Genomic DNA, 18048 nt, shown 5'->3' with positions numbered 1-18048 from the left:
GCCTGGGTCTGCCTGGCGGTGACAGCGGCGAGAGGGAACGTGAAGCTGTCACATGTGATCTGTCCCGCGACTCGAGCGGAGTATGGATGCACGTCTGTCTTTGACTCGTATTTTACAGCGGCTGTACTATAGAGTGTTCCGAACCACGGCATCCTCGAAGCCATCAAACGCAAAGGATTTGCTTTTGCCATCTTGGGTGATGTACGAAGACGTATGACGGGTACAGGCTAAAGTGTCAGGACGAACGTCCGTAGGTCCCAGCCGTTCGTGTTGAGGACTCTGAACGCATTGTGGCGTCGTCGGTGAATTTGCCGTGGAGCATAGCAGCCGCTCTAAGATGGGGGCGTTGAGCACGCGTAATTTGTAGAAGTAGTTGACAGCAGGTTGCGATAACAGCTGATATGGCTGGTGCTACCGCATGCGCACTCATTCTCAACAGCCAGGTAGCACACGGCGGTGATTGCGTGAAGGATCTAGAATCGCATCCGTAGTACGAGCAGTCCCAGCACTTGTGGATCGTGGTGCTGCCCCAAACCATGTGGAGAAACAATTACTCCCCGAACCCAGGGCTCGCGTCAAATTGCCTGCGAATCTAGAGTCCTTCAGCATGTGTAGGGTTGCTGAGACAGGGCGGCCCGATATGGAGTGACAGCTCCCAAGGACTGGGCTACCGGGCAGAAGTCAAAACAGACGGTTGGAGCCTCCGCAAGACGGGACAAATGAAACAACCAGTCAGGCATTGCATGGGGCGCCACGGCATGATGCCAGCGGGCATGAATTGTTTGAGGTGATGCTCACTCAAGCGCCCCAGTGAGCCTCGGTTCAGTGGTAGTCAGCGGTCGATTCTGCACGCTGGCTGACTGCAGTGTGTTTAGTCGGCATGTACTTGGTGTGTACTGAGACGGAGGCCGATCATGGCAGCAGTCTCCACTGGAATGGCATAAGTCAGGGCACTTGATAGAACTACAGTATTGGCGAGCCAGCGGGGAGGTGTGCCGCGCGACGAAGTGGGCCAAGACGAGGCGTTGCGGAGACGGTCTTCGTCGTCGCGGACAGATGATGAAGGGCCGTTTCAGGCTGGGGCGCACGCAGTGGGGTGAATGTGTGCCAAGGGAGTGTTGCAGGAGCAGCGGGTGGTGGATCCCTGTTTGGCGTGCCGCTTGTCGTTCAGCAAACCAAGAGGACCGCCATGTGTTGTTTTGAAGCGTCCAGGCCTCGATGACGCAAGGTGTGGTGAAAGTCGCGGTGGGTGCGTGGATTTGTTCGGAGCGATGAAACGCCCTGTCGCCTAGGGCCTCGCGTGTGGCGTGGGACCCCCCGTTTCATCGCCCGGTCCCCGAATAGCAGGCTGCGCTGCGGCGGCCAGGCGGAGCGCGACAGGCACCCCCCCTGCTACTGGCGTCAGGCACTCCCTCCAATCCTGCATCAGAGGCCGCGATAATCAAACTCACGCATTGCTCCCCTTCTACCCACACGCCCGCTCTTGCGTAGCCTTCTTCTTCCCTTTACCTCCACACTCGCTCACCACACGTCACTCTTTTATCGCCTCGGTCCCCCTTGGCACTTACTTTCTCTTCGTCGCTCCGCGTGCTAGTCGTCGCCTCCCCGCCGGCTCTTTGCAATATATCCCCTGGTTGGCGATTTTCCCTCGAGGCCCTATCACCGCAGCCCATTCCGCCTGCATAACGGCTACATACCATCAGCTGCCTTGTTTGCTTTATCCCTGTTGATTAACTCGCCCAATCTGGATTATCTGGATTCTGTCAATACCGCCGGCGACGTCAACTGAGCCTGCATTGCGCCTGCCGTTCACCCTGGCCTCCTGCGCCTGTACCCAGCCCGCCCAATCTACTATAGTGAAGCCGGTCACGACGCACGACCACATCATCGCCACGATCCGAGTGAATCTCTAGCCTACTCACGCATCACCGATTCGGAACAAGTGCCGTTGTGCTTCTTCCCACCTACCCCCGTCTGTCGTTTGCTGGCCAAGACAGAGTCCACTCTCTCAACCCTACCGTCCTGGATCCTTAAAGCACACCTTCTAGACCGCGTCCCCCTCCCCTAGGACTCCCACCCGTCACCTACCGCTCCATCAACGACAATGTCTCTCCTCCAAACTATGGGTGGTTTCTCCAAGCGTGCGGGTCATGAAGAGGAAGACCCCACTGCTGGTCTCGAGAACCTCGACGTCCAGCACTACCTCGGATACATCTGGTGGATCATTGTTGTCGTCTTCTTCATGTACCAAGTCATCCTCTTCTTCGTCCGTTACATCCGCACCGTCACGTGCTTGAACAACGAAACCCAACGATACTTCGCCATCCCCAACAGGACCTACGCAGCTTTCAAGAAGCACTGCCTCGATGCGCCTCTGTTCCGCACCCGTCACCACCGCGAATTCAAGCTCTCTTCCGCCATTGGTGTTGGAACCCTGCCCAGCCGTCTGCAAAGCTTCTTCCTAGTTGGCTACTTTGCCGTCAACGTAGGCTTCTGTGTATGGAAGATCGACTACAGCAGCTTCTCAGCCGGAGCCGGTGAACTTCTCAGCCGCTCCGGTATCATGGCTGTCATCAACATGATCCCCTTGTTCCTACTTGCTGGTCGCAACAACCCCATCATCAAGCTCACCGGCATCTCATTCGACACCATGAACCTCATCCACCGTTGGTTCGGACGGATCGTAATCCTTGAGGCCATTGCCCACACTGTATGCTGGATCGCCAACAAGGTCCACACCAGTAAGTTCGCTCAGATGAGGCATCTGATCAACGCAATGCTAACAATTATGCAGAGGGCTGGGGTGCCGTACAAGCCTCCATCACTGGAAGCGAGTTCATCATGACAGGTTTCATCGTAAGTTGTGTAACAAACCAGTACCAACAACGTCTAACATCCACAGGGAACTGTCGCATTCGTCTTCCTCCTGATCCAGTCTCCATCTCCAGTGCGTCACTCCTTCTACGAGGTTTTCCTGCACGGCCACATTGTCGGTGCTGCCATCGCGCTCGGCGCCGTATGGGTCCACCTCAAGGAGCGCCCGCAGCAGTTCATGCTCTACGGCGTACTTGCGCTCTGGGTCATGGAGCGAACCTGGAGATTCGTCCGCCTCGTCACGCGCAATGTTGGAAACGGTGGTACCGGTTGCGATGTAGAGGTTCTCCCCGGAGACGCCCTTCGTGTGACCGTCCGCATGGCTCGCCCATGGAGGTTCCGCCCCGGCCAGCACGCCTACTTGTACATTCCTTCCGTCGGACTCTGGACCAACCATCCCTTCTCTGTCGCTTGGAGTGAGGAAGAGGAAGATCTCACCATTGCCTCGTCCGTCGCCGATGAGAAGGGTCTTCCCATGAACCGCCAAGACATCCTCGAGCACCACAAGACTAGCATGTCCTTCATCATTCGCCGACGAACTGGTTTTACCGACAAGCTGTTCAAGAAAGCCGACCTTTCTGCTTCTGGCAGATTCTCCACTTCCGCATATGTCGAGGGCCCATATGGTAAGTACCGAAGCTTGTTTTTCCCCGGACTTTTCACTATCGCTTATATTAATCCAATCTACACAACCCATGCTAACATCATATGACAGGCGGTGAAGACCTAAGCTCTTATGGAACTGTCATGCTGTGGGCTGCTGGTATCGGTATCACTCACCAAGTCCCCCACGTTCGTGATATCGTTGCTGGTTACGCCAATGGAACTGTCGCCACCCGCCGACTTACACTCGTCTGGATCATCCAATCGCCCGAGCACTTGGAATGGATCCGTACATGGATGACACAAATTTTGTCCATGCCACGCCGCCGCGAGATCCTGAAGATTCTGCTCTTCGTCACTCGCCCTCGCAGCACCAAGGAGATCCACTCGCCCTCTTCCAGTGTCCAGATGTTCCCTGGTCGCCCCAACGTGCAAGCCTTGGTCGACCAGGAGATGCAAGAGGGTATTGGTGCTGCCTGTGTCAGCACATGCGGTACTGGTGGATTGGCGGATGAGCTCCGTCGCTCCGTCCGCAATCGCGAGTCCCAGTGGAACGTCGACTTCCGCGAGGAGTCTTTCTCGTGGTAAACGTATCCTCCCTATTCATCTCTGGTCTCGTCACATGGGTATACCCTTCGTCCATTGATCACTAGCCTTGCAATCAATCATGTTTGGAAGGACCAATGTTGGATCTAATGAGGACATGCTTGCATCTACTACTTCGCTGTATACATTACATTTCTTTTCTTTACCGCATCATCGCTTGATTTGGTCTCCTTTTACACTCCTTGTATCTTATCCTGTGGAGCAGGCACGAAGACAAAATATTCGTGTGGTCGGGCGCGCCTTCGGGCTAACTATCAATGTTATCACGTCACCACAACGGTTCTTTTACGAGCACGGCGATGCTTGTTTGGTGTTCAAGGCGTCTACTTAACTGATGGTGTACATATCTCTATCACCTCAGAAATGATGACAAGTTAACAACGTTTCGATTTTCCATCGTTCTTTCCTGACATGACATACCCTGGTCCTGGTAGTGAGTTGCATTAGCGTTCTCGTTGGAAAGTGAATCTCATGCCCCTGCTGCGATCCGGACACCTGTCGCACACCCTGACACACAACATGCGTATATCGACGGGACGATACTGCATCAGCAACATCTCCCTTCCGCCTTCGCTCGACGGCTGGCTGTGAGTAGCCTGCTCCCGCCGCAGCCCAACGACTACGACGCGCGTCCGCCGAGCGAACAAACTCCTCCATCACGAACGCTTATCTGAAACCCTCGTATAGGATCAATTCCGCGTACTCTTATTCGATATCTTCTTATGATACCTCAGCGACCGTAAGCCTTCGGCGTTTGCGACCCGCGCGCTATGCGTTTCTAGTGCGCCTTCCCGTGTACGGGAGCGCTGGGAGATACAACGGCCCGGTTGTTTCAAAACGCCTCATCCACACTCAACAAGTCGCTGTAATTCATCATAGGCATCGATGCTGGCGCGCCTTCATGCTGCACTGCACAGCGCTCCTCCAGTCGCTGTAGCTCTACTGCCATTCGGACGATGTGAGGAGATCCGAAGGTGCGCGAACACCAGATCGCGGCTGAATTCGGTGCATGAAAAGAACGGAAGGCCTGCAGCTGAGCGAACGGATATGTCGATCGTCCTTCAAGTCTGGACAAGACTTCCGCGTTGCGATGCTTGTAGATGTACATCGTGCTGACGGAGTACGTATGTTGGTCTGCACTGCTTACGTATAGGCAATGTCAACTCCGTTGACTGGATCTCAACAAACGCCATTATCGTAGGAATACGTAGTTCATGATGCCAGAGAGGTATCCGATCAAGTCCAGCTTGCATCTGGCAAGGGTGATAGATCCCGATCTTGAGTTGGTACCGCTGCAGCCACCTGTGACCGGGTACTTCACCAAAACCTACTACCAACTCACATCACCACGGTATCGGGCAGTTACGTACCTTTGAATCTTCCTGAGAAGGATTCGGAGCAACTCATGGACCCTGTAGATCTTTGCGCAAGTACTCCCGCCTCATGTTGTCACCTCGCATCGATCTCATGGGCATTGCAGGTAGATTCACCACATTCCACCCGTAATCACAGTCTTCAAACAATCCAGATCTTGAACAGTGGCTTCTCCACCCCTAGACTTCCAACGACCGCAAACGATTCCTATATGCGTCCGGACTTCGTCACACCGTACTAGAATCGAAAGTCGTATCTCTTATACATGACGAGGATGGTAAAAGTATGATTGGAAGAACCGACTTACCCGTCTTGGAAAAATATCATAACACACCTTCTATCACTACACCTCCTCAGCAACCGGCTCTTCATCAGACCCCGCCTCTAGACCCCCATCGAACTCACACAGTTCCTTCAGGATCCAGACCTGACCTTCAACACGAGCCGTCCTGCATCTCCAACGTCCGCATTCCCCATCCGTGCACCTCCCGAGCTTTCACATGCGCAGATAGAGGTTGCATCCAACCACAACCCTAGTGCTGCGCCTCGGAAAATTTATCACGTCTTTGTCAGATGCCCATGATCATGGACGTTCGTATGACGCTTGGCTAATATTGAAGGATTGCCCACGAGGATGAAAGAACAGAGCAGGGGCCTTGGTCGCTTAACCAGTCAACCCGCAACGAATGCTGTCCAAGGCCCAGAGCTTCTGCGTACTTACACACCGCACATCACGCAAATCGTCCATTATCGTCCTTAGACACCAAAAATCATGAACATCCTCCATGTGCGACACACGGCAAATGAAGAAAACACCCCGTCGCCATCTGTGCGTCCCCGCCGCATGCGAATATACGCCGTGCTCGCGCACGGATGGGGGAATGCAATATAAGAAGAGCCGGCGCGAGCAGGTTTTCTTGCTACCTGGCTCAAGAAAATGCTCCGTCGCTACCACGCTTTGAGAAAACGGTTATCGCGTGCGCGGGGCGGGGTTGCTTCATTTAATGCTGATAACACGCGCATGACGTTGTGGGGTGAGGTAGATTGCTCTGCTGAAGCGAGGTTTGTGTTGCGGTAGCGAAGACACGTGGTGGGTGTGGCTGTTGGATGGGGTTGATGTGATAGGGAGTGATTTTATAATTATGAAGTAGCTTTCAATCGCGTCATTCGTAGTGTTGCGCATTTCACTTGATAAGCTCTAGTCGACTGCGGACGAAGACCGTGGATACGAGTGACACTATCGCTGTAGCAATTACTGACCCAAAGGGAACTTCCTTGAATCATTGCTTCGTCGCGTCTTTTCGTGCGCATCAGACTGCCTCTGGGCTCTCATGCGTTGCAGCGTCCTCCATCTCAAACCTCCTTTGTATTCCCTCCCAACCTTTCCTCACCACTTCCGCCATAACGCGACCCATACTGCCTTCCTTCCCCAGCGTTTCCATTGCCTCCTTCACGCTCACGAGATGACTCTCATACGTGACTTCAAGTTCATCTACCCCCGTGTTCTCATGATGTCTTGGCTCGTATCCCTCGGGTTCTAGTTTTATCCTCTCGCGTAAAGAAAGATTTTGAGGGTACGCCGGCGGTGGTTTGTACACCGCGCCCGCTTCCGTCTCAAGCAGGGTCTCGAGGTTTGGAGGAAGCGTCTCGGCGATGTACCAGTAGATTATGTATTGTCGCGTGCCGAGAGGCATGAGTTGCATAGAGACTGGCTCGGCGGTCTGTGGAGATGCGTGGATGCGTGGGTGGGCTTGCGGTTGCCGATGTACGGTGGGTAGAGGGAGAAGACGATTGCGGTAGCCCGACTGGTCGTGCGATTAGTAGGTATCCTGCTGCAAGTATCTGTTCATCTCGCGTACCTCTTCATATCCTTCTCTTTCTGCGCCCGTGCCGCTCTCCTCGCCGGCGTCGCGTCTGCCCTTGGGAAGGAAGTAGAACTTTCGTCCTCGGTGGACGCAACTGCATATCACCACACGACTCGTCGCGAGGTGGAAGATCGCGACGCCGCCTCCGACTACAAACTGGTTGCTGTCGTAGTGCGCGGTGTATATCTCAGTCTTGCTTGTAGACATTGTCGGTCTTGGTGGTTCAGGCTGAGGAGTGTATGTCTTGGATGAAAGGAAGCCACACATGGGGATTGCAGAAGTAGCTCCTGCTTGAAGGGCGGCTTTCAGGTTATAGCGCTGTTACCTTGCGCCAGCGAGCGGCCTCTTTGGTGTGTGACGGCCATGATGGATGCTGTCATGGTAGGTGCCTAAGATACGTGTGTCGAATTGAAGGAGAGGTATGGTGGGGCTAGTGACGTTTGGCTGTGCATGTGGGAGTAGCCCCGCTCTAGCGCTCATCGCACACACATGTTTTCAAACACAGATTATGTATCATAAATTTGGCAGGCTTTCCATCAACAGTACAACTGGCCTAATGGCCCAATGGCAAGGCGCTTGACTACGATTCGTTCGATATCAAGAGATTCCAGGTTGTAAGTAACTCCCAGAGCCCACGTTCGAATACCGTCGCTAACGCCAAGAAAAGCGACCCCTGGTTAGGTCACACAGCAGCTCGCAAGAGCATTCTTTTTTGCTGTTCTATGTCTCTCATGCGCAGCTTCCTTTTTACCTGCCTGTTGCTTTCTATGAAGCGACGTGGTGGGTAGAAGCTCTTTTTGCCCAGCTCTGCTTGTACCCAACGCGCATTTTGACGAAACACCCAACTTTATCAATCTAGAGGCAGGTACGACGTCATAAAGCTCAGTGGTCCTTCTACTTTTTCCAGCTTCCGCGCAAGACTAGTTTAATAATTTACAACATGAGTCTACTCTCAGTCCTTTCAAATTGTGTACCACAGCAGCGCCCCGCAACCCCATGAACCGCACGGAGCATGATTCGTAATTTCATCAGTATACCCGGAGTGAGGGGAAGGCGGATATGTACCATGTCGCACTCCTTGGCGGCGAGACCAGATCAGGAAGCTGGTGATATCCAAGGTACCTCAACGTCTCGGCGTCTTCTTGGCTGCCGTTGAACGACACTCCGCATACTCGTTATGAACCAAGCGCCGGATGTCATGGCGATATCTCTATGCGAAACTGCGAGATGAACTCGAACCGTTGCATCATCATTTGCTTGGCCTTCATCGCACGATAAGGTTCTGACAGCATCCATGGATGTGTATATAATGTCTTCGGACTGACCGCGGAGGCTTCTTGTCAGCCCTGTACTCGAATCTTGTACATCATGAAGTGGACGACAGTGTTGCTGGCCGCTCAATTGGCTGCAGCGACTCCCTTCCAGCCTCGCGACAGCTTTGTGACGCGCACTGCTAAAGCCAGCTACGATGGCTACCACGTCTATTCCGTCACCCCGTCTTCTGCTGACGAGGCTCGTGATCTCGGAAAGCGCTTCTCCCAATACCACACTCATCCCATTCGCGACACCCTGTCCATCGCAATTCCACCCGAAGAGGTCGACTCATTCAACGCTCTGGGTCTGAAGGCTCGCCTTGTCAATTCTGACTTGGGCCACTACATACGCGCGACTGATAAGGACGCCGTATACAAGAGGGGCCTACACAAGCGTGGAGAGTTGCCTGATCTCTCTTGGTTTGACACCTATCATCTGTATGCCGACCACCTCCAATACTGGGACGACCTAGTCAAGGCATTCCCCAAGAACTCGGAAAAGTTTTCAATCGGAAAGAGCTACGAGAACCGGACCATCTGGGCATTCCATCTTCACGGGGACGAGAAGAAAGGGTACGGAAAGCAAGAAGAGAAGCCAGTCATCCTTTGGCATGCGACAGTCCATGCTCGAGAGTGGATATCGACCATGGGTAAGAAGGTGCATCGCGACTCATGTGAAACACAGCTGACTTTCATAGTGATTGAGTACCTGGCCTACCAGCTGATTGACGGTTACAAGAAGGGCGATGCCAATGTGACCACCTTCCTCGACTACTACGACTTCTACCTGGTTCCCTTTCACAACCCCGATGGCTTCCTGTACACGCAAACCAACGACCGTCTCTGGCGCAAGAACCGCCAGCCACGCCCAAATATCAACACTACCTGCCTTGGTACTGACGGCAACCGCAACTGGAAGTACGAATGGGACGCTGAGCCTCCAGAGGGTGGCTCAACACCTGATCCTTGCGGTCAAACGTACCGGGGAGAAGCACCGGGTGACACGCCCGAGAACCAAGCCATGGACAGTCTCTCAGCTCAACTATCGCAGACAGGCGCTGGTATTCGGTCGTTCATCGACTTTCACTCGTACGGTCAGCTCATTCTCACTCCTTATGGCTTCTCGTGCGACCCGCTGCCTGAGACTCTTCCTCGCATGCTTGAGGTTGCTGGTGGTACGGCGAACGCCATTATGGCTGCTAGCACAAAGAACAGCACGTACGAGTTTGGTCCTGGATGTCAGATCCTTTACTTCTCAACCGGTAACTCGAGAGACCACCACTATGCTGTGCATGGCGCAAATCACTCGTGGACGATGGAGCTGAGTCCTCAAGACCAGGCGGGCGGCGGGTTTGTTCTTCCCCCAGATTTGATCTGGCCGGTCGTGAAAGAGCAATGGGCTGGACAGCAGTGGCTTTTGAACGACGTGTGGGTAGACTAGTCGTAGATGCCGGAGGGTTCAAAGTAGCCGGAGTGATTAGATAGCTATTGGGACCTGAACGATGTACCCAATCTACTTAGGATGCGACGACTGCGATATTCTCACAACATCCAACAACATCATGATATGAAGTCGACCACATATCTCACGAGGCCATACGCTTCAATGAAAATTGATTAGTAGCCTGCAACACAACAAAACGCGGCAGCTATCTGCTATTCACGATGAGCGTGTGTTAGAAAGCCAAATCGAAGTAGTTAGAATGTAATCGAACTCTCTCAACGTTCAGTCCAGCCTCACTACTAGCCGCCTTGATAAATCTTCGACTGGATTATTTAAGTCTTTTGACGAATGGATCGCTTGTCCAAGTCCGTCCAATGTATGTCTAGCCAATGATTGTTCTTTCGAAGACTCTCGCAATGACCGCTTCGCAAACGCTACCGCTGTTTGATACTATTTGTCCAACGCATGAATGATAAAAGAACAGATGGCTATCGTAAACGGCACGATTGGTCCTATAAACCTTAATTCCTGCGTTTCTGAACGTGGTATAGTAGTTGACGCGGTTGGAGATGATTCAAGAGTTACTATTACGCTGGCATCGAGACAGCGGAGTTGTGAGTCTTTACTGTGACCTCTACAGACTCTGAAGTTATTGCTGCTAATCTGTTGACTGGTTATGCCTGTTGATGAGGGTGTGGTAGCTCTTTATGGGAATGCCTTTCGGGAGAAAGAGGCGCAATATATCGCACAAGACAGCAGACATCCTTTCCGTATCATGCCACTCATAGTCGCGGAGATGGATGACGGGGGTAGCGTATAGATGAAGGAAGTGCTTGAGTTCTGTACTATAAGCTCATCGGGTAGTGGTTCCATGACTATACAGTTCTAAAGCTCAGAAGATAACAGAATAACCACATGTGTAAAGAGAGAAAGTCTTGTAGTTTTGGTGTGAAGAGAATGGGATGTAGAAGCATGAGTTATACATTGGCCTATGAGCTGCGGAGACTTGGTACGGGCTAACAATCGCGGAACAGGTCCCTACATGGAATGCGTCTAGTGTGTTGCGCAGCATTCAAGCCTTGGGCTTGTAGGCATTGCTGGATACTTCCAAAGAGTGTGCGAACATTACCTTGCCCCATTGTCTTCCCACCCTGATACTCGTGGAGTATGACCAGTGGAAGCAGCGAATGAGCATGACGCATATGCACAGCGCTTCCCCAACCTACTATGCGTGGAGGATGATAGCATTTCCGGCAAGGTCCCCTCACTTCAATTGAGCGAAGACTTCAAGACCCGGAAGCCTACAATGACGCTACATCCGCTCATTTGCGTATTGTTGTCCTGATGTAGGCCTCAGGCCTATTCGCCTTTCCTTGTATGAAGTGTCCTCTCCGTCCAGACCAAGGAGTGCTTCTCTCTCATCTCGTTGTATTGTATGGGTGCGCGCGATCGCAGGAGGGGTGTTGTAGGGTCGGCACGTTTCGTTTCGGATGCGTGGTGGGAAGTCGTGGTTCGGTGTCGTCAATGTGGAAGAGTGAGCCTAGAGAACGACGCAGCAACAGCTGCTTGAAGGCTTTGAAATCCGAACATTAGCCATCATCATTTGTGTATCATACCATACAAATCCTGCTAATGGTGTGAAGAGAGCCGTCCAAACTGGCGGATGTATCGAATACGGCGAGGGTTAGATGCTACTTCGTATTCCCAGCTCCTTCTGATACACATGGCCTCGCTTCATAGTAGGAGAAATCTGAACAGAGCTGCAGCCTACATCAAGATAAAACTTTGCAAAGTAGGTGGCCCAACATCAACGTAGGCTCCAGGCTGTTCAGATTTGCTCCCTCCTTGGATAAGGCGGCCCGTGCAAACAAGCTGAATGTCATGTTTTTGGTGGCCAGCAGGATTATCGGTGAAGCTTTGGGGGTCTAACATTCCTCGGAATCAGACTGAAACGCTCGTACCGTGTCGGGATGCCGATAGATCCCCTTGTAGCGGGGTTCCTTTGAGCAACACCACTGAGTGATGTAAGGGGCAGTGGAATTTCCAACTGCGGTACGTCCGGCAAGGGGCGGCGTTGAACAGCTCAAAGGACGGTTCCACGATAGTTGGGTTCTCTGATACTGGGCGTCTGCGATAGCGCGTGTGAGTCAAACCAGACCCATTGTTCTGGCTCCATAAGCATCAATGCCCAAGGTAGCGGTAAAAGCAATAGAGGGAGTGGCTAGCAGCGGAGAAAGGAAATTGAACACGGTGGTGTGCATGATCTGGGCGGTACCATCGACAAGGCCACAATAGACTCCGCTTGTAGTGGGGCTGGGTACACAGTATGATGGCAATCTCAGTACCCCGCCAAAAGTTTTGCAGTGCGGCAAAAGTGACACCGAGGTGGTTTCAGCGCAAAGGCTGCATGCTGGATTATTTTCCAGGTAAAGTGAATCGAGAATGAAGGTACCAATCGAGCCTTGTGCAAAAGCAAAAGCTGTAGCGTGTAGGTGACGCGGGTCAACTGGTACGAAAAGGGCTGATGGACAGCAATGACGATGCACCAAAAGACTCGCGTGAGGCAACTGCGGCTGTGGCGAGCTCACAGTAGGCGGTCAGGGCGGTTGGAAGGGCTCCATGGCATGTGGGCCAATGAACAGGACCCGTTTTGCCTCTTTCACAGTCGAATTCGTTGCAAGTGAAGGAGTTTTCGTAGCCCAACGGGGGGCTAGCGCCTAAAACTAGCACGGACCCACTCAGCCCTCCAAGTATATTAGCAACACCCAGCCCCTCCATCGCTCACTTTTTCTTCTTCGTCCAACTCATACCTTACACCGCGCGCTGTAAATCTGAGTATCAAACAACTTCCCCTCACCACCACCAAAGCAAACTACACAACACCGCCAACATGGGGTAAGTTATCTCCCCCGCCTTCTGCCTCAAGTCTCTGGAGTCTCGACATCGCCCACTCCAGCAGCCTAGGCCGCCACCTCCACCCTCAGTACAGCTTACTAACAATGGTTGTAGTAAGGAGAAGATGCACATTAACGTGGTCGTTATCGGCCACGTCGACTCCGGAAAGTCCACCACCACCGGCCGTAAGCCCTCCCTCTCCGAACGCCTGCGGGGTCACACAACTTACAATTGGATACAGACTTGATCTACAAGTGCGGTGGTATCGACAAGCGTACTATCGAGAAGTTCGAGAAGGTACGGCATCACTCTCCTTTCACATGGGCATCCGCGACCGTCCAGTGCACCTTTGAGCGCTCTGCCATTTCCGGCTTATCGCGATGAGGGGCATTTTTGGGTGGTGGGGTTGTGCGAACTTTTACGCGCTAGCGCTAGTCCGCATGCGGCTTTCGCGAACCCCAACACCATGACGCACATCCAATTTCCCCAATTCGGCTTCAGTTTGCTAACAAGCCTCACAGGAAGCCGCCGAACTCGGCAAGGGTTCCTTCAAGTACGCATGGGTCCTCGACAAGTTGAAGGCCGAGCGTGAGCGTGGTATCACCATTGACATTGCTCTGTGGAAGTTCGAAACTCCCAAGTACTATGTCACCGTTAGTCAGTACTCCCAGCGGACTCTCCTCGTGACGACGATCAATTGCTGACAATTTAACTAGTTGACGCCCCCGGTCACCGTGATTTCATCAAGAACATGATCACTGGTACTTCCCAGGCCGACTGCGCTATTCTCATCATTGCCGCCGGTACTGGTGAGTTCGAGGCTGGTATCTCCAAGGATGGCCAGACTCGTGAGCACGCCCTTCTCGCCTACACTCTCGGTGTCAAGCAGCTCATCGTCGCCATCAACAAGATGGACACCACCAAGTGGTCCGAGGAGCGTTACCAGGAGATCATCAAGGAGACCTCCAACTTCATCAAGAAGGTCGGCTACAACCCCAAGCACGTTCCCTTCGTCCCCATCTCCGGCTTCAACGGTGACAACATGATTGAGGCTTCCTCCAACTGCCCCTGGTACAAGGGTTGGGAGAAGGAGACCAAGGCCAAGGCCACTGGTAAGACCCTCCTCGAGGCCATTGACGCCATCGACCCTCCCAGCCGTCCCACCGACAAGCCCCTCCGTCTTCCCCTCCAGGATGTCTACAAGATTGGAGGTATTGGCACGGTGCCCGTCGGTCGTGTCGAGACCGGTATCATCAAGGCCGGTATGGTCGTCACCTTCGCCCCCGCTGGTGTCACCACTGAGGTCAAGTCCGTCGAGATGCACCACGAGCAGCTTGTCGAGGGTGTCCCCGGTGACAACGTCGGCTTCAACGTCAAGAACGTCTCCGTCAAGGAGATCCGTCGTGGCAACGTTGCCGGTGACTCCAAGAACGACCCCCCCAAGGGTGCCGAGTCCTTCAACGCCCAGGTCATCGTCCTCAACCACCCTGGTCAGGTCGGTGCCGGTTACGCACCAGTCCTCGACTGCCACACCGCCCACATTGCTTGCAAGTTCTCTGAGCTCCTCGAGAAGATTGACCGCCGTACCGGAAAGTCTGTTGAGAACTCTCCCAAGTTCATCAAGTCCGGTGACGCCGCTATCGTCAAGATGGTTCCCTCCAAGCCCATGTGCGTTGAGGCTTTCACTGACTACCCTCCCCTCGGTCGTTTCGCTGTCCGTGACATGCGTCAGACCGTTGCCGTCGGTGTCATCAAGTCCGTCGCCAAGGCCGACAAGGCTGGCAAGGTCACCAAGGCCGCCCAGAAGGCTTCCAAGAAATAAGCGCTCTCTTCTTGGGTTGCTTGTTTCTCTTCTTTCGTCTCTAGATACCTGGTTCTGGGGATGTGGTTGCTTCGGAAAAGCTGTGATGACTTTTGAAACGTGTCATGCATAACGGTCTGGGGTCCTGGCGTCGTCCTTCCATAGTTTCCATAATGATCTGAATGAAAACATGGGTGGGATATGAACAATAACACTTCTTCTGCCTTCGTGAGTGACTTGCTGGTGTCTTGACTTTCCACTCTTGGCTGTTCTTCTTCCCTCGCATGACCTGGTTCACCCGTGTCATCCATCTTTGTTGAGATTCCTACCTGGCGTGGGTACAATTCGTGTCGATTCTACAGAATTATTGTTCAGCTAGACGGCTACATCGACTTGGAGGCTGTCTAGTTGTTGGGAAATAATAGCATGTATACGGCACGCATGATAGCCATCTCTAGGGCTCCAAAGACCTGGGCAGGTCTCATCGCGGACCTGAGCTCAGAAGGAGTTGGGGTTCACCGTTAAGACCACCTGATTCAGAGAAAACGCCGAGCACCCTGGAGCCTACGTTGACGTCGGATCATCTACTTTGCATGTTTTCATATCAATGTAGGCTGCAAGCCTGTTCAGGATTGTGTCCTTGTGAGATGACATGGCCACGCTGGTGCTTGAGCCAACACCGTGGCTGGTTGATGGCTTCAAGGAACGACCCACTGTTTTGGATTTAGCGCTGGCCATCACTTCCAAGGTTACTAACCGCATGCAAGTCGCCATCGTTCTACGCTCTCACATTACAATCTCTCTAGAGGAACAATGTCGGCAGATCTTTTTGCGGAGTTCGGAGCAGACCCCCCTCCTACTCAACAGCAATCGCAGCCTGCACCCAACGCCATAAGAAGTGCACCTGCTGCATCAGACTTCAACTTCTTCAACGGCCTGGGTAACACCCCGGGTTTAGCAACACCGTCGCAGCAACCTCCGTCAACGAGCAACACTCAGAATCTTGGGTCGAATTACGAAAATTCATCTGCTATCGAAGACAATGACGACTGGGGCGATTTTGAGGGCGGCTCGTCTCTCGAACCCGTTCCTGCCGCCAAACAAGATCCGTTCGCATTTGCATCGCCTCCGGCCGTCCAACCGCAATCAAATGCATGGAACATCACCTCAACTACCCACGATCCCTTTGCATTTGCATCGCAATCATCTTCGCAGCCGCTAGAGCAGACATGGAATCGAGCGCCAATCGTGAAGGCCAAGAAATCAGCCGACCCAAGCGTTTTGTTCGACGCGGAGGATGATATTGATGACGATGACGACTTTGGCGATTTTGAAGGCGAACAGGAGAGTAAGACGCAGTCCACGGCACCCGTGGCATCGTCTTCCGCGATTGTTGACCTACTAGGCGACATGAGCATAGCACAGGCTCAACCACCCAGCACGAGTAGTAGAGATGCTGCTAACGCAGGGCGGGGTTCAAAGCTTCACGCAACGACGAACAAGAAACCCGGCACAGGCTTTGGTGCTGTGGCCAAACCAAAACAACCTGCACCAACACCCGCAGTGGCTCAAGAAGATGACGGATGGGATGAATTCGATGACTGGGAGGCGTCCATTCCTAGTAAAGCACCGAGCAAACCCGAAGCCGTGAAGTCGACTAGCAATGCCAAAATGAATGTCACACCAGCTCCGATACTTTCCCCTACAACAACAGATCCACAGGCAGGCGAACTACCTCCTACGAACGTGCCACCACCCGGCGTGTTGCTATCACTTTTCCCTTCTCTCTTCGCCGAAGCACAGGAGAAGTTGTTCAAGCCCATGGCAGCCCAACCTTTGCCCATGCGAAACAAGCTACTAGCGGAGCCCGCGACGATTGCCTACCTCCAGGGCTATCTTATCCTCGGAAACGTCGCGGCGCACATCATAGCAGGGAGGAAATTGCGCTGGAAGCGAGACCAGCATTTATCACAAGGCATGCGAATTGGCCCAGCGTCATCTCGAGCAACTTCGGGGATGAAGTTGACGGGCATCGACAAGGGCGAGAATATGAAAGAAGAGCGAGAGGTCTCCGATGTGGTCAGAAGCTGGAAAGAGCAGGTTGGGCGACTACGGCATGTCGTGTCTGGCGCAAACCAGATAAAGGCGGGTACTCTAGACCGTGGACCAGATTTACAAGAGACGATGCCGGTGAAGACACTCAAGCAGTCAGAGGGTGGTATTCCCGCACGGCAGCCCTGCATGCTGTGTGGGTTGAAACGAGAGGAGAGAGTGACTGCAGCGGATATGGCTACGGATGATAGCTTTGGCGAGTGGTGGATTGACCAGGTCAACATGCATCGAGGTATGTCTATAAAGTGGCCGTGACGAAGACGATTGCTGACTCTAGATTAGGCTGCAGGAACTTCTGGAACCAGCACAAAGACACTCTTCGACAACATTGATGACCTGAAGTCCCCGGATATCGAGGGTGAATGCATGGGTACAGCACACGGCATGCACGGAGACAGTGTTCGGCCAATGGTGTTCTCTGGGGCATGCGGAGCTAATCACGGTGGCCGCAACCTGCACGACTTTCTGCATGATGAGCAGAGAATTCAGAGGCTTCCATTGAACAAGTGACATCTGTTGCTTTCCACTTTCACTGTGCATATTGTTGCTGGGTGCCGGTAGTGTATATAGTGTTGTTCAGGGCATGCTATGACGACATGAACGTCGGCTAGATTGGCGGAACGTTTGCTCTTTGCGCAAAGCGATGGAAGAGGCGGCAGAGCAGCACATGTCAGAAGGAAGGCTAGCGGAGGCTTGTCGGACGGATGATGACAGGTCCGGCTGGGGAAGCTTGTGGCACATGTGGGATGCGCAGCAAGAAGCATTGTACATGGCAAGGCATGGTAGACACTAGGTTTCAGCTGGGCAAAGCAGATTTGGAGTCTTGTGCAACCTTGACGTCTAGCGTGCAGTGAGGCAGGCGTGGAGTATGATGATGGTGTCCCGCCCCGGTCTATGGTAGATCAGATCTCTGGTAGCGTCGAGGGCGGGTGCATCGTCTGTGCACTTCGCGGGGCCAGCGTAGGCGCAATGCAAATAACGCCGTTGCCGTCTCAAGTCGCATCCATAGTGCGGGCGACGTAACTACATGCCATTCACTGTACACGCCCACTGATCATCCTTGACTCTAGTCCGCTCCACGCGTCGCATTTCTTACTGAACAGCCGCTTCCGTCGCAGGTGATATCCGACCCAAGCCCCCATCAGCCCTGCATTCCCCGCC

General features: G+C 53.2%; 5 protein-coding genes across 5 annotated transcripts; 4 read left to right on the top strand and 1 right to left on the bottom strand.

Moving 5' to 3' along the window:
• Nucleotides 1-2104: 2104 nt before the first annotated feature.
• On the top strand, nucleotides 2105-4065 carry J4E85_002917 (uncharacterized protein; the record flags this gene model as incomplete). The annotated part of the gene is made up of 4 exons (XM_051467190.1): nucleotides 2105-2741; nucleotides 2795-2856; nucleotides 2903-3500; nucleotides 3590-4065. The coding sequence occupies 4 exons, from the start codon at nucleotides 2105-2107 to the stop codon at nucleotides 4063-4065; spliced, it is 1773 nt and encodes a 590-aa protein (XP_051328349.1).
• Nucleotides 4066-6767: 2702 nt separating this feature from the next.
• On the bottom strand, nucleotides 6768-7529 carry J4E85_002916 (uncharacterized protein; the record flags this gene model as incomplete). The annotated part of the gene is made up of 2 exons (XM_051467189.1): nucleotides 6768-7262; nucleotides 7317-7529. 2 exons carry the CDS (start codon nucleotides 7527-7529, stop codon nucleotides 6768-6770), a joined length of 708 nt encoding a protein of 235 aa, XP_051328348.1.
• Nucleotides 7530-8690: 1161 nt separating this feature from the next.
• J4E85_002915 (uncharacterized protein) lies at nucleotides 8691-10076 on the top strand (the record flags this gene model as incomplete). The annotated part of the gene is made up of 2 exons (XM_051467188.1): nucleotides 8691-9285; nucleotides 9334-10076. 2 exons carry the CDS (start codon nucleotides 8691-8693, stop codon nucleotides 10074-10076), a joined length of 1338 nt encoding a protein of 445 aa, XP_051328347.1.
• A 2893-nt stretch (nucleotides 10077-12969) lies between these two features.
• Nucleotides 12970-14796, top strand: TEF1 (translation elongation factor EF-1 alpha; the record flags this gene model as incomplete). The annotated part of the gene is made up of 5 exons (XM_051467187.1): nucleotides 12970-12974; nucleotides 13089-13159; nucleotides 13216-13271; nucleotides 13496-13631; nucleotides 13691-14796. The coding sequence occupies 5 exons, from the start codon at nucleotides 12970-12972 to the stop codon at nucleotides 14794-14796; spliced, it is 1374 nt and encodes a 457-aa protein (XP_051328346.1).
• Nucleotides 14797-15588: 792 nt separating this feature from the next.
• On the top strand, nucleotides 15589-17397 carry J4E85_002913 (uncharacterized protein; the record flags this gene model as incomplete). The annotated part of the gene is made up of 2 exons (XM_051467186.1): nucleotides 15589-17119; nucleotides 17177-17397. The coding sequence occupies 2 exons, from the start codon at nucleotides 15589-15591 to the stop codon at nucleotides 17395-17397; spliced, it is 1752 nt and encodes a 583-aa protein (XP_051328345.1).
• Between the last annotated feature and the right edge of the window lie 651 nt (nucleotides 17398-18048).

This window comes from Alternaria conjuncta, assembly GCF_024043145.1.
Source record: "Alternaria conjuncta strain BMP 0040 chromosome Unknown scaffold_4, whole genome shotgun sequence".
Lineage (NCBI taxonomy): Eukaryota > Fungi > Ascomycota > Dothideomycetes > Pleosporales > Pleosporaceae > Alternaria > Alternaria conjuncta.
The sequence above is the reverse complement of the archived record's forward strand: the minus strand, read 5'-3'. Positions and strand labels throughout refer to the sequence as shown.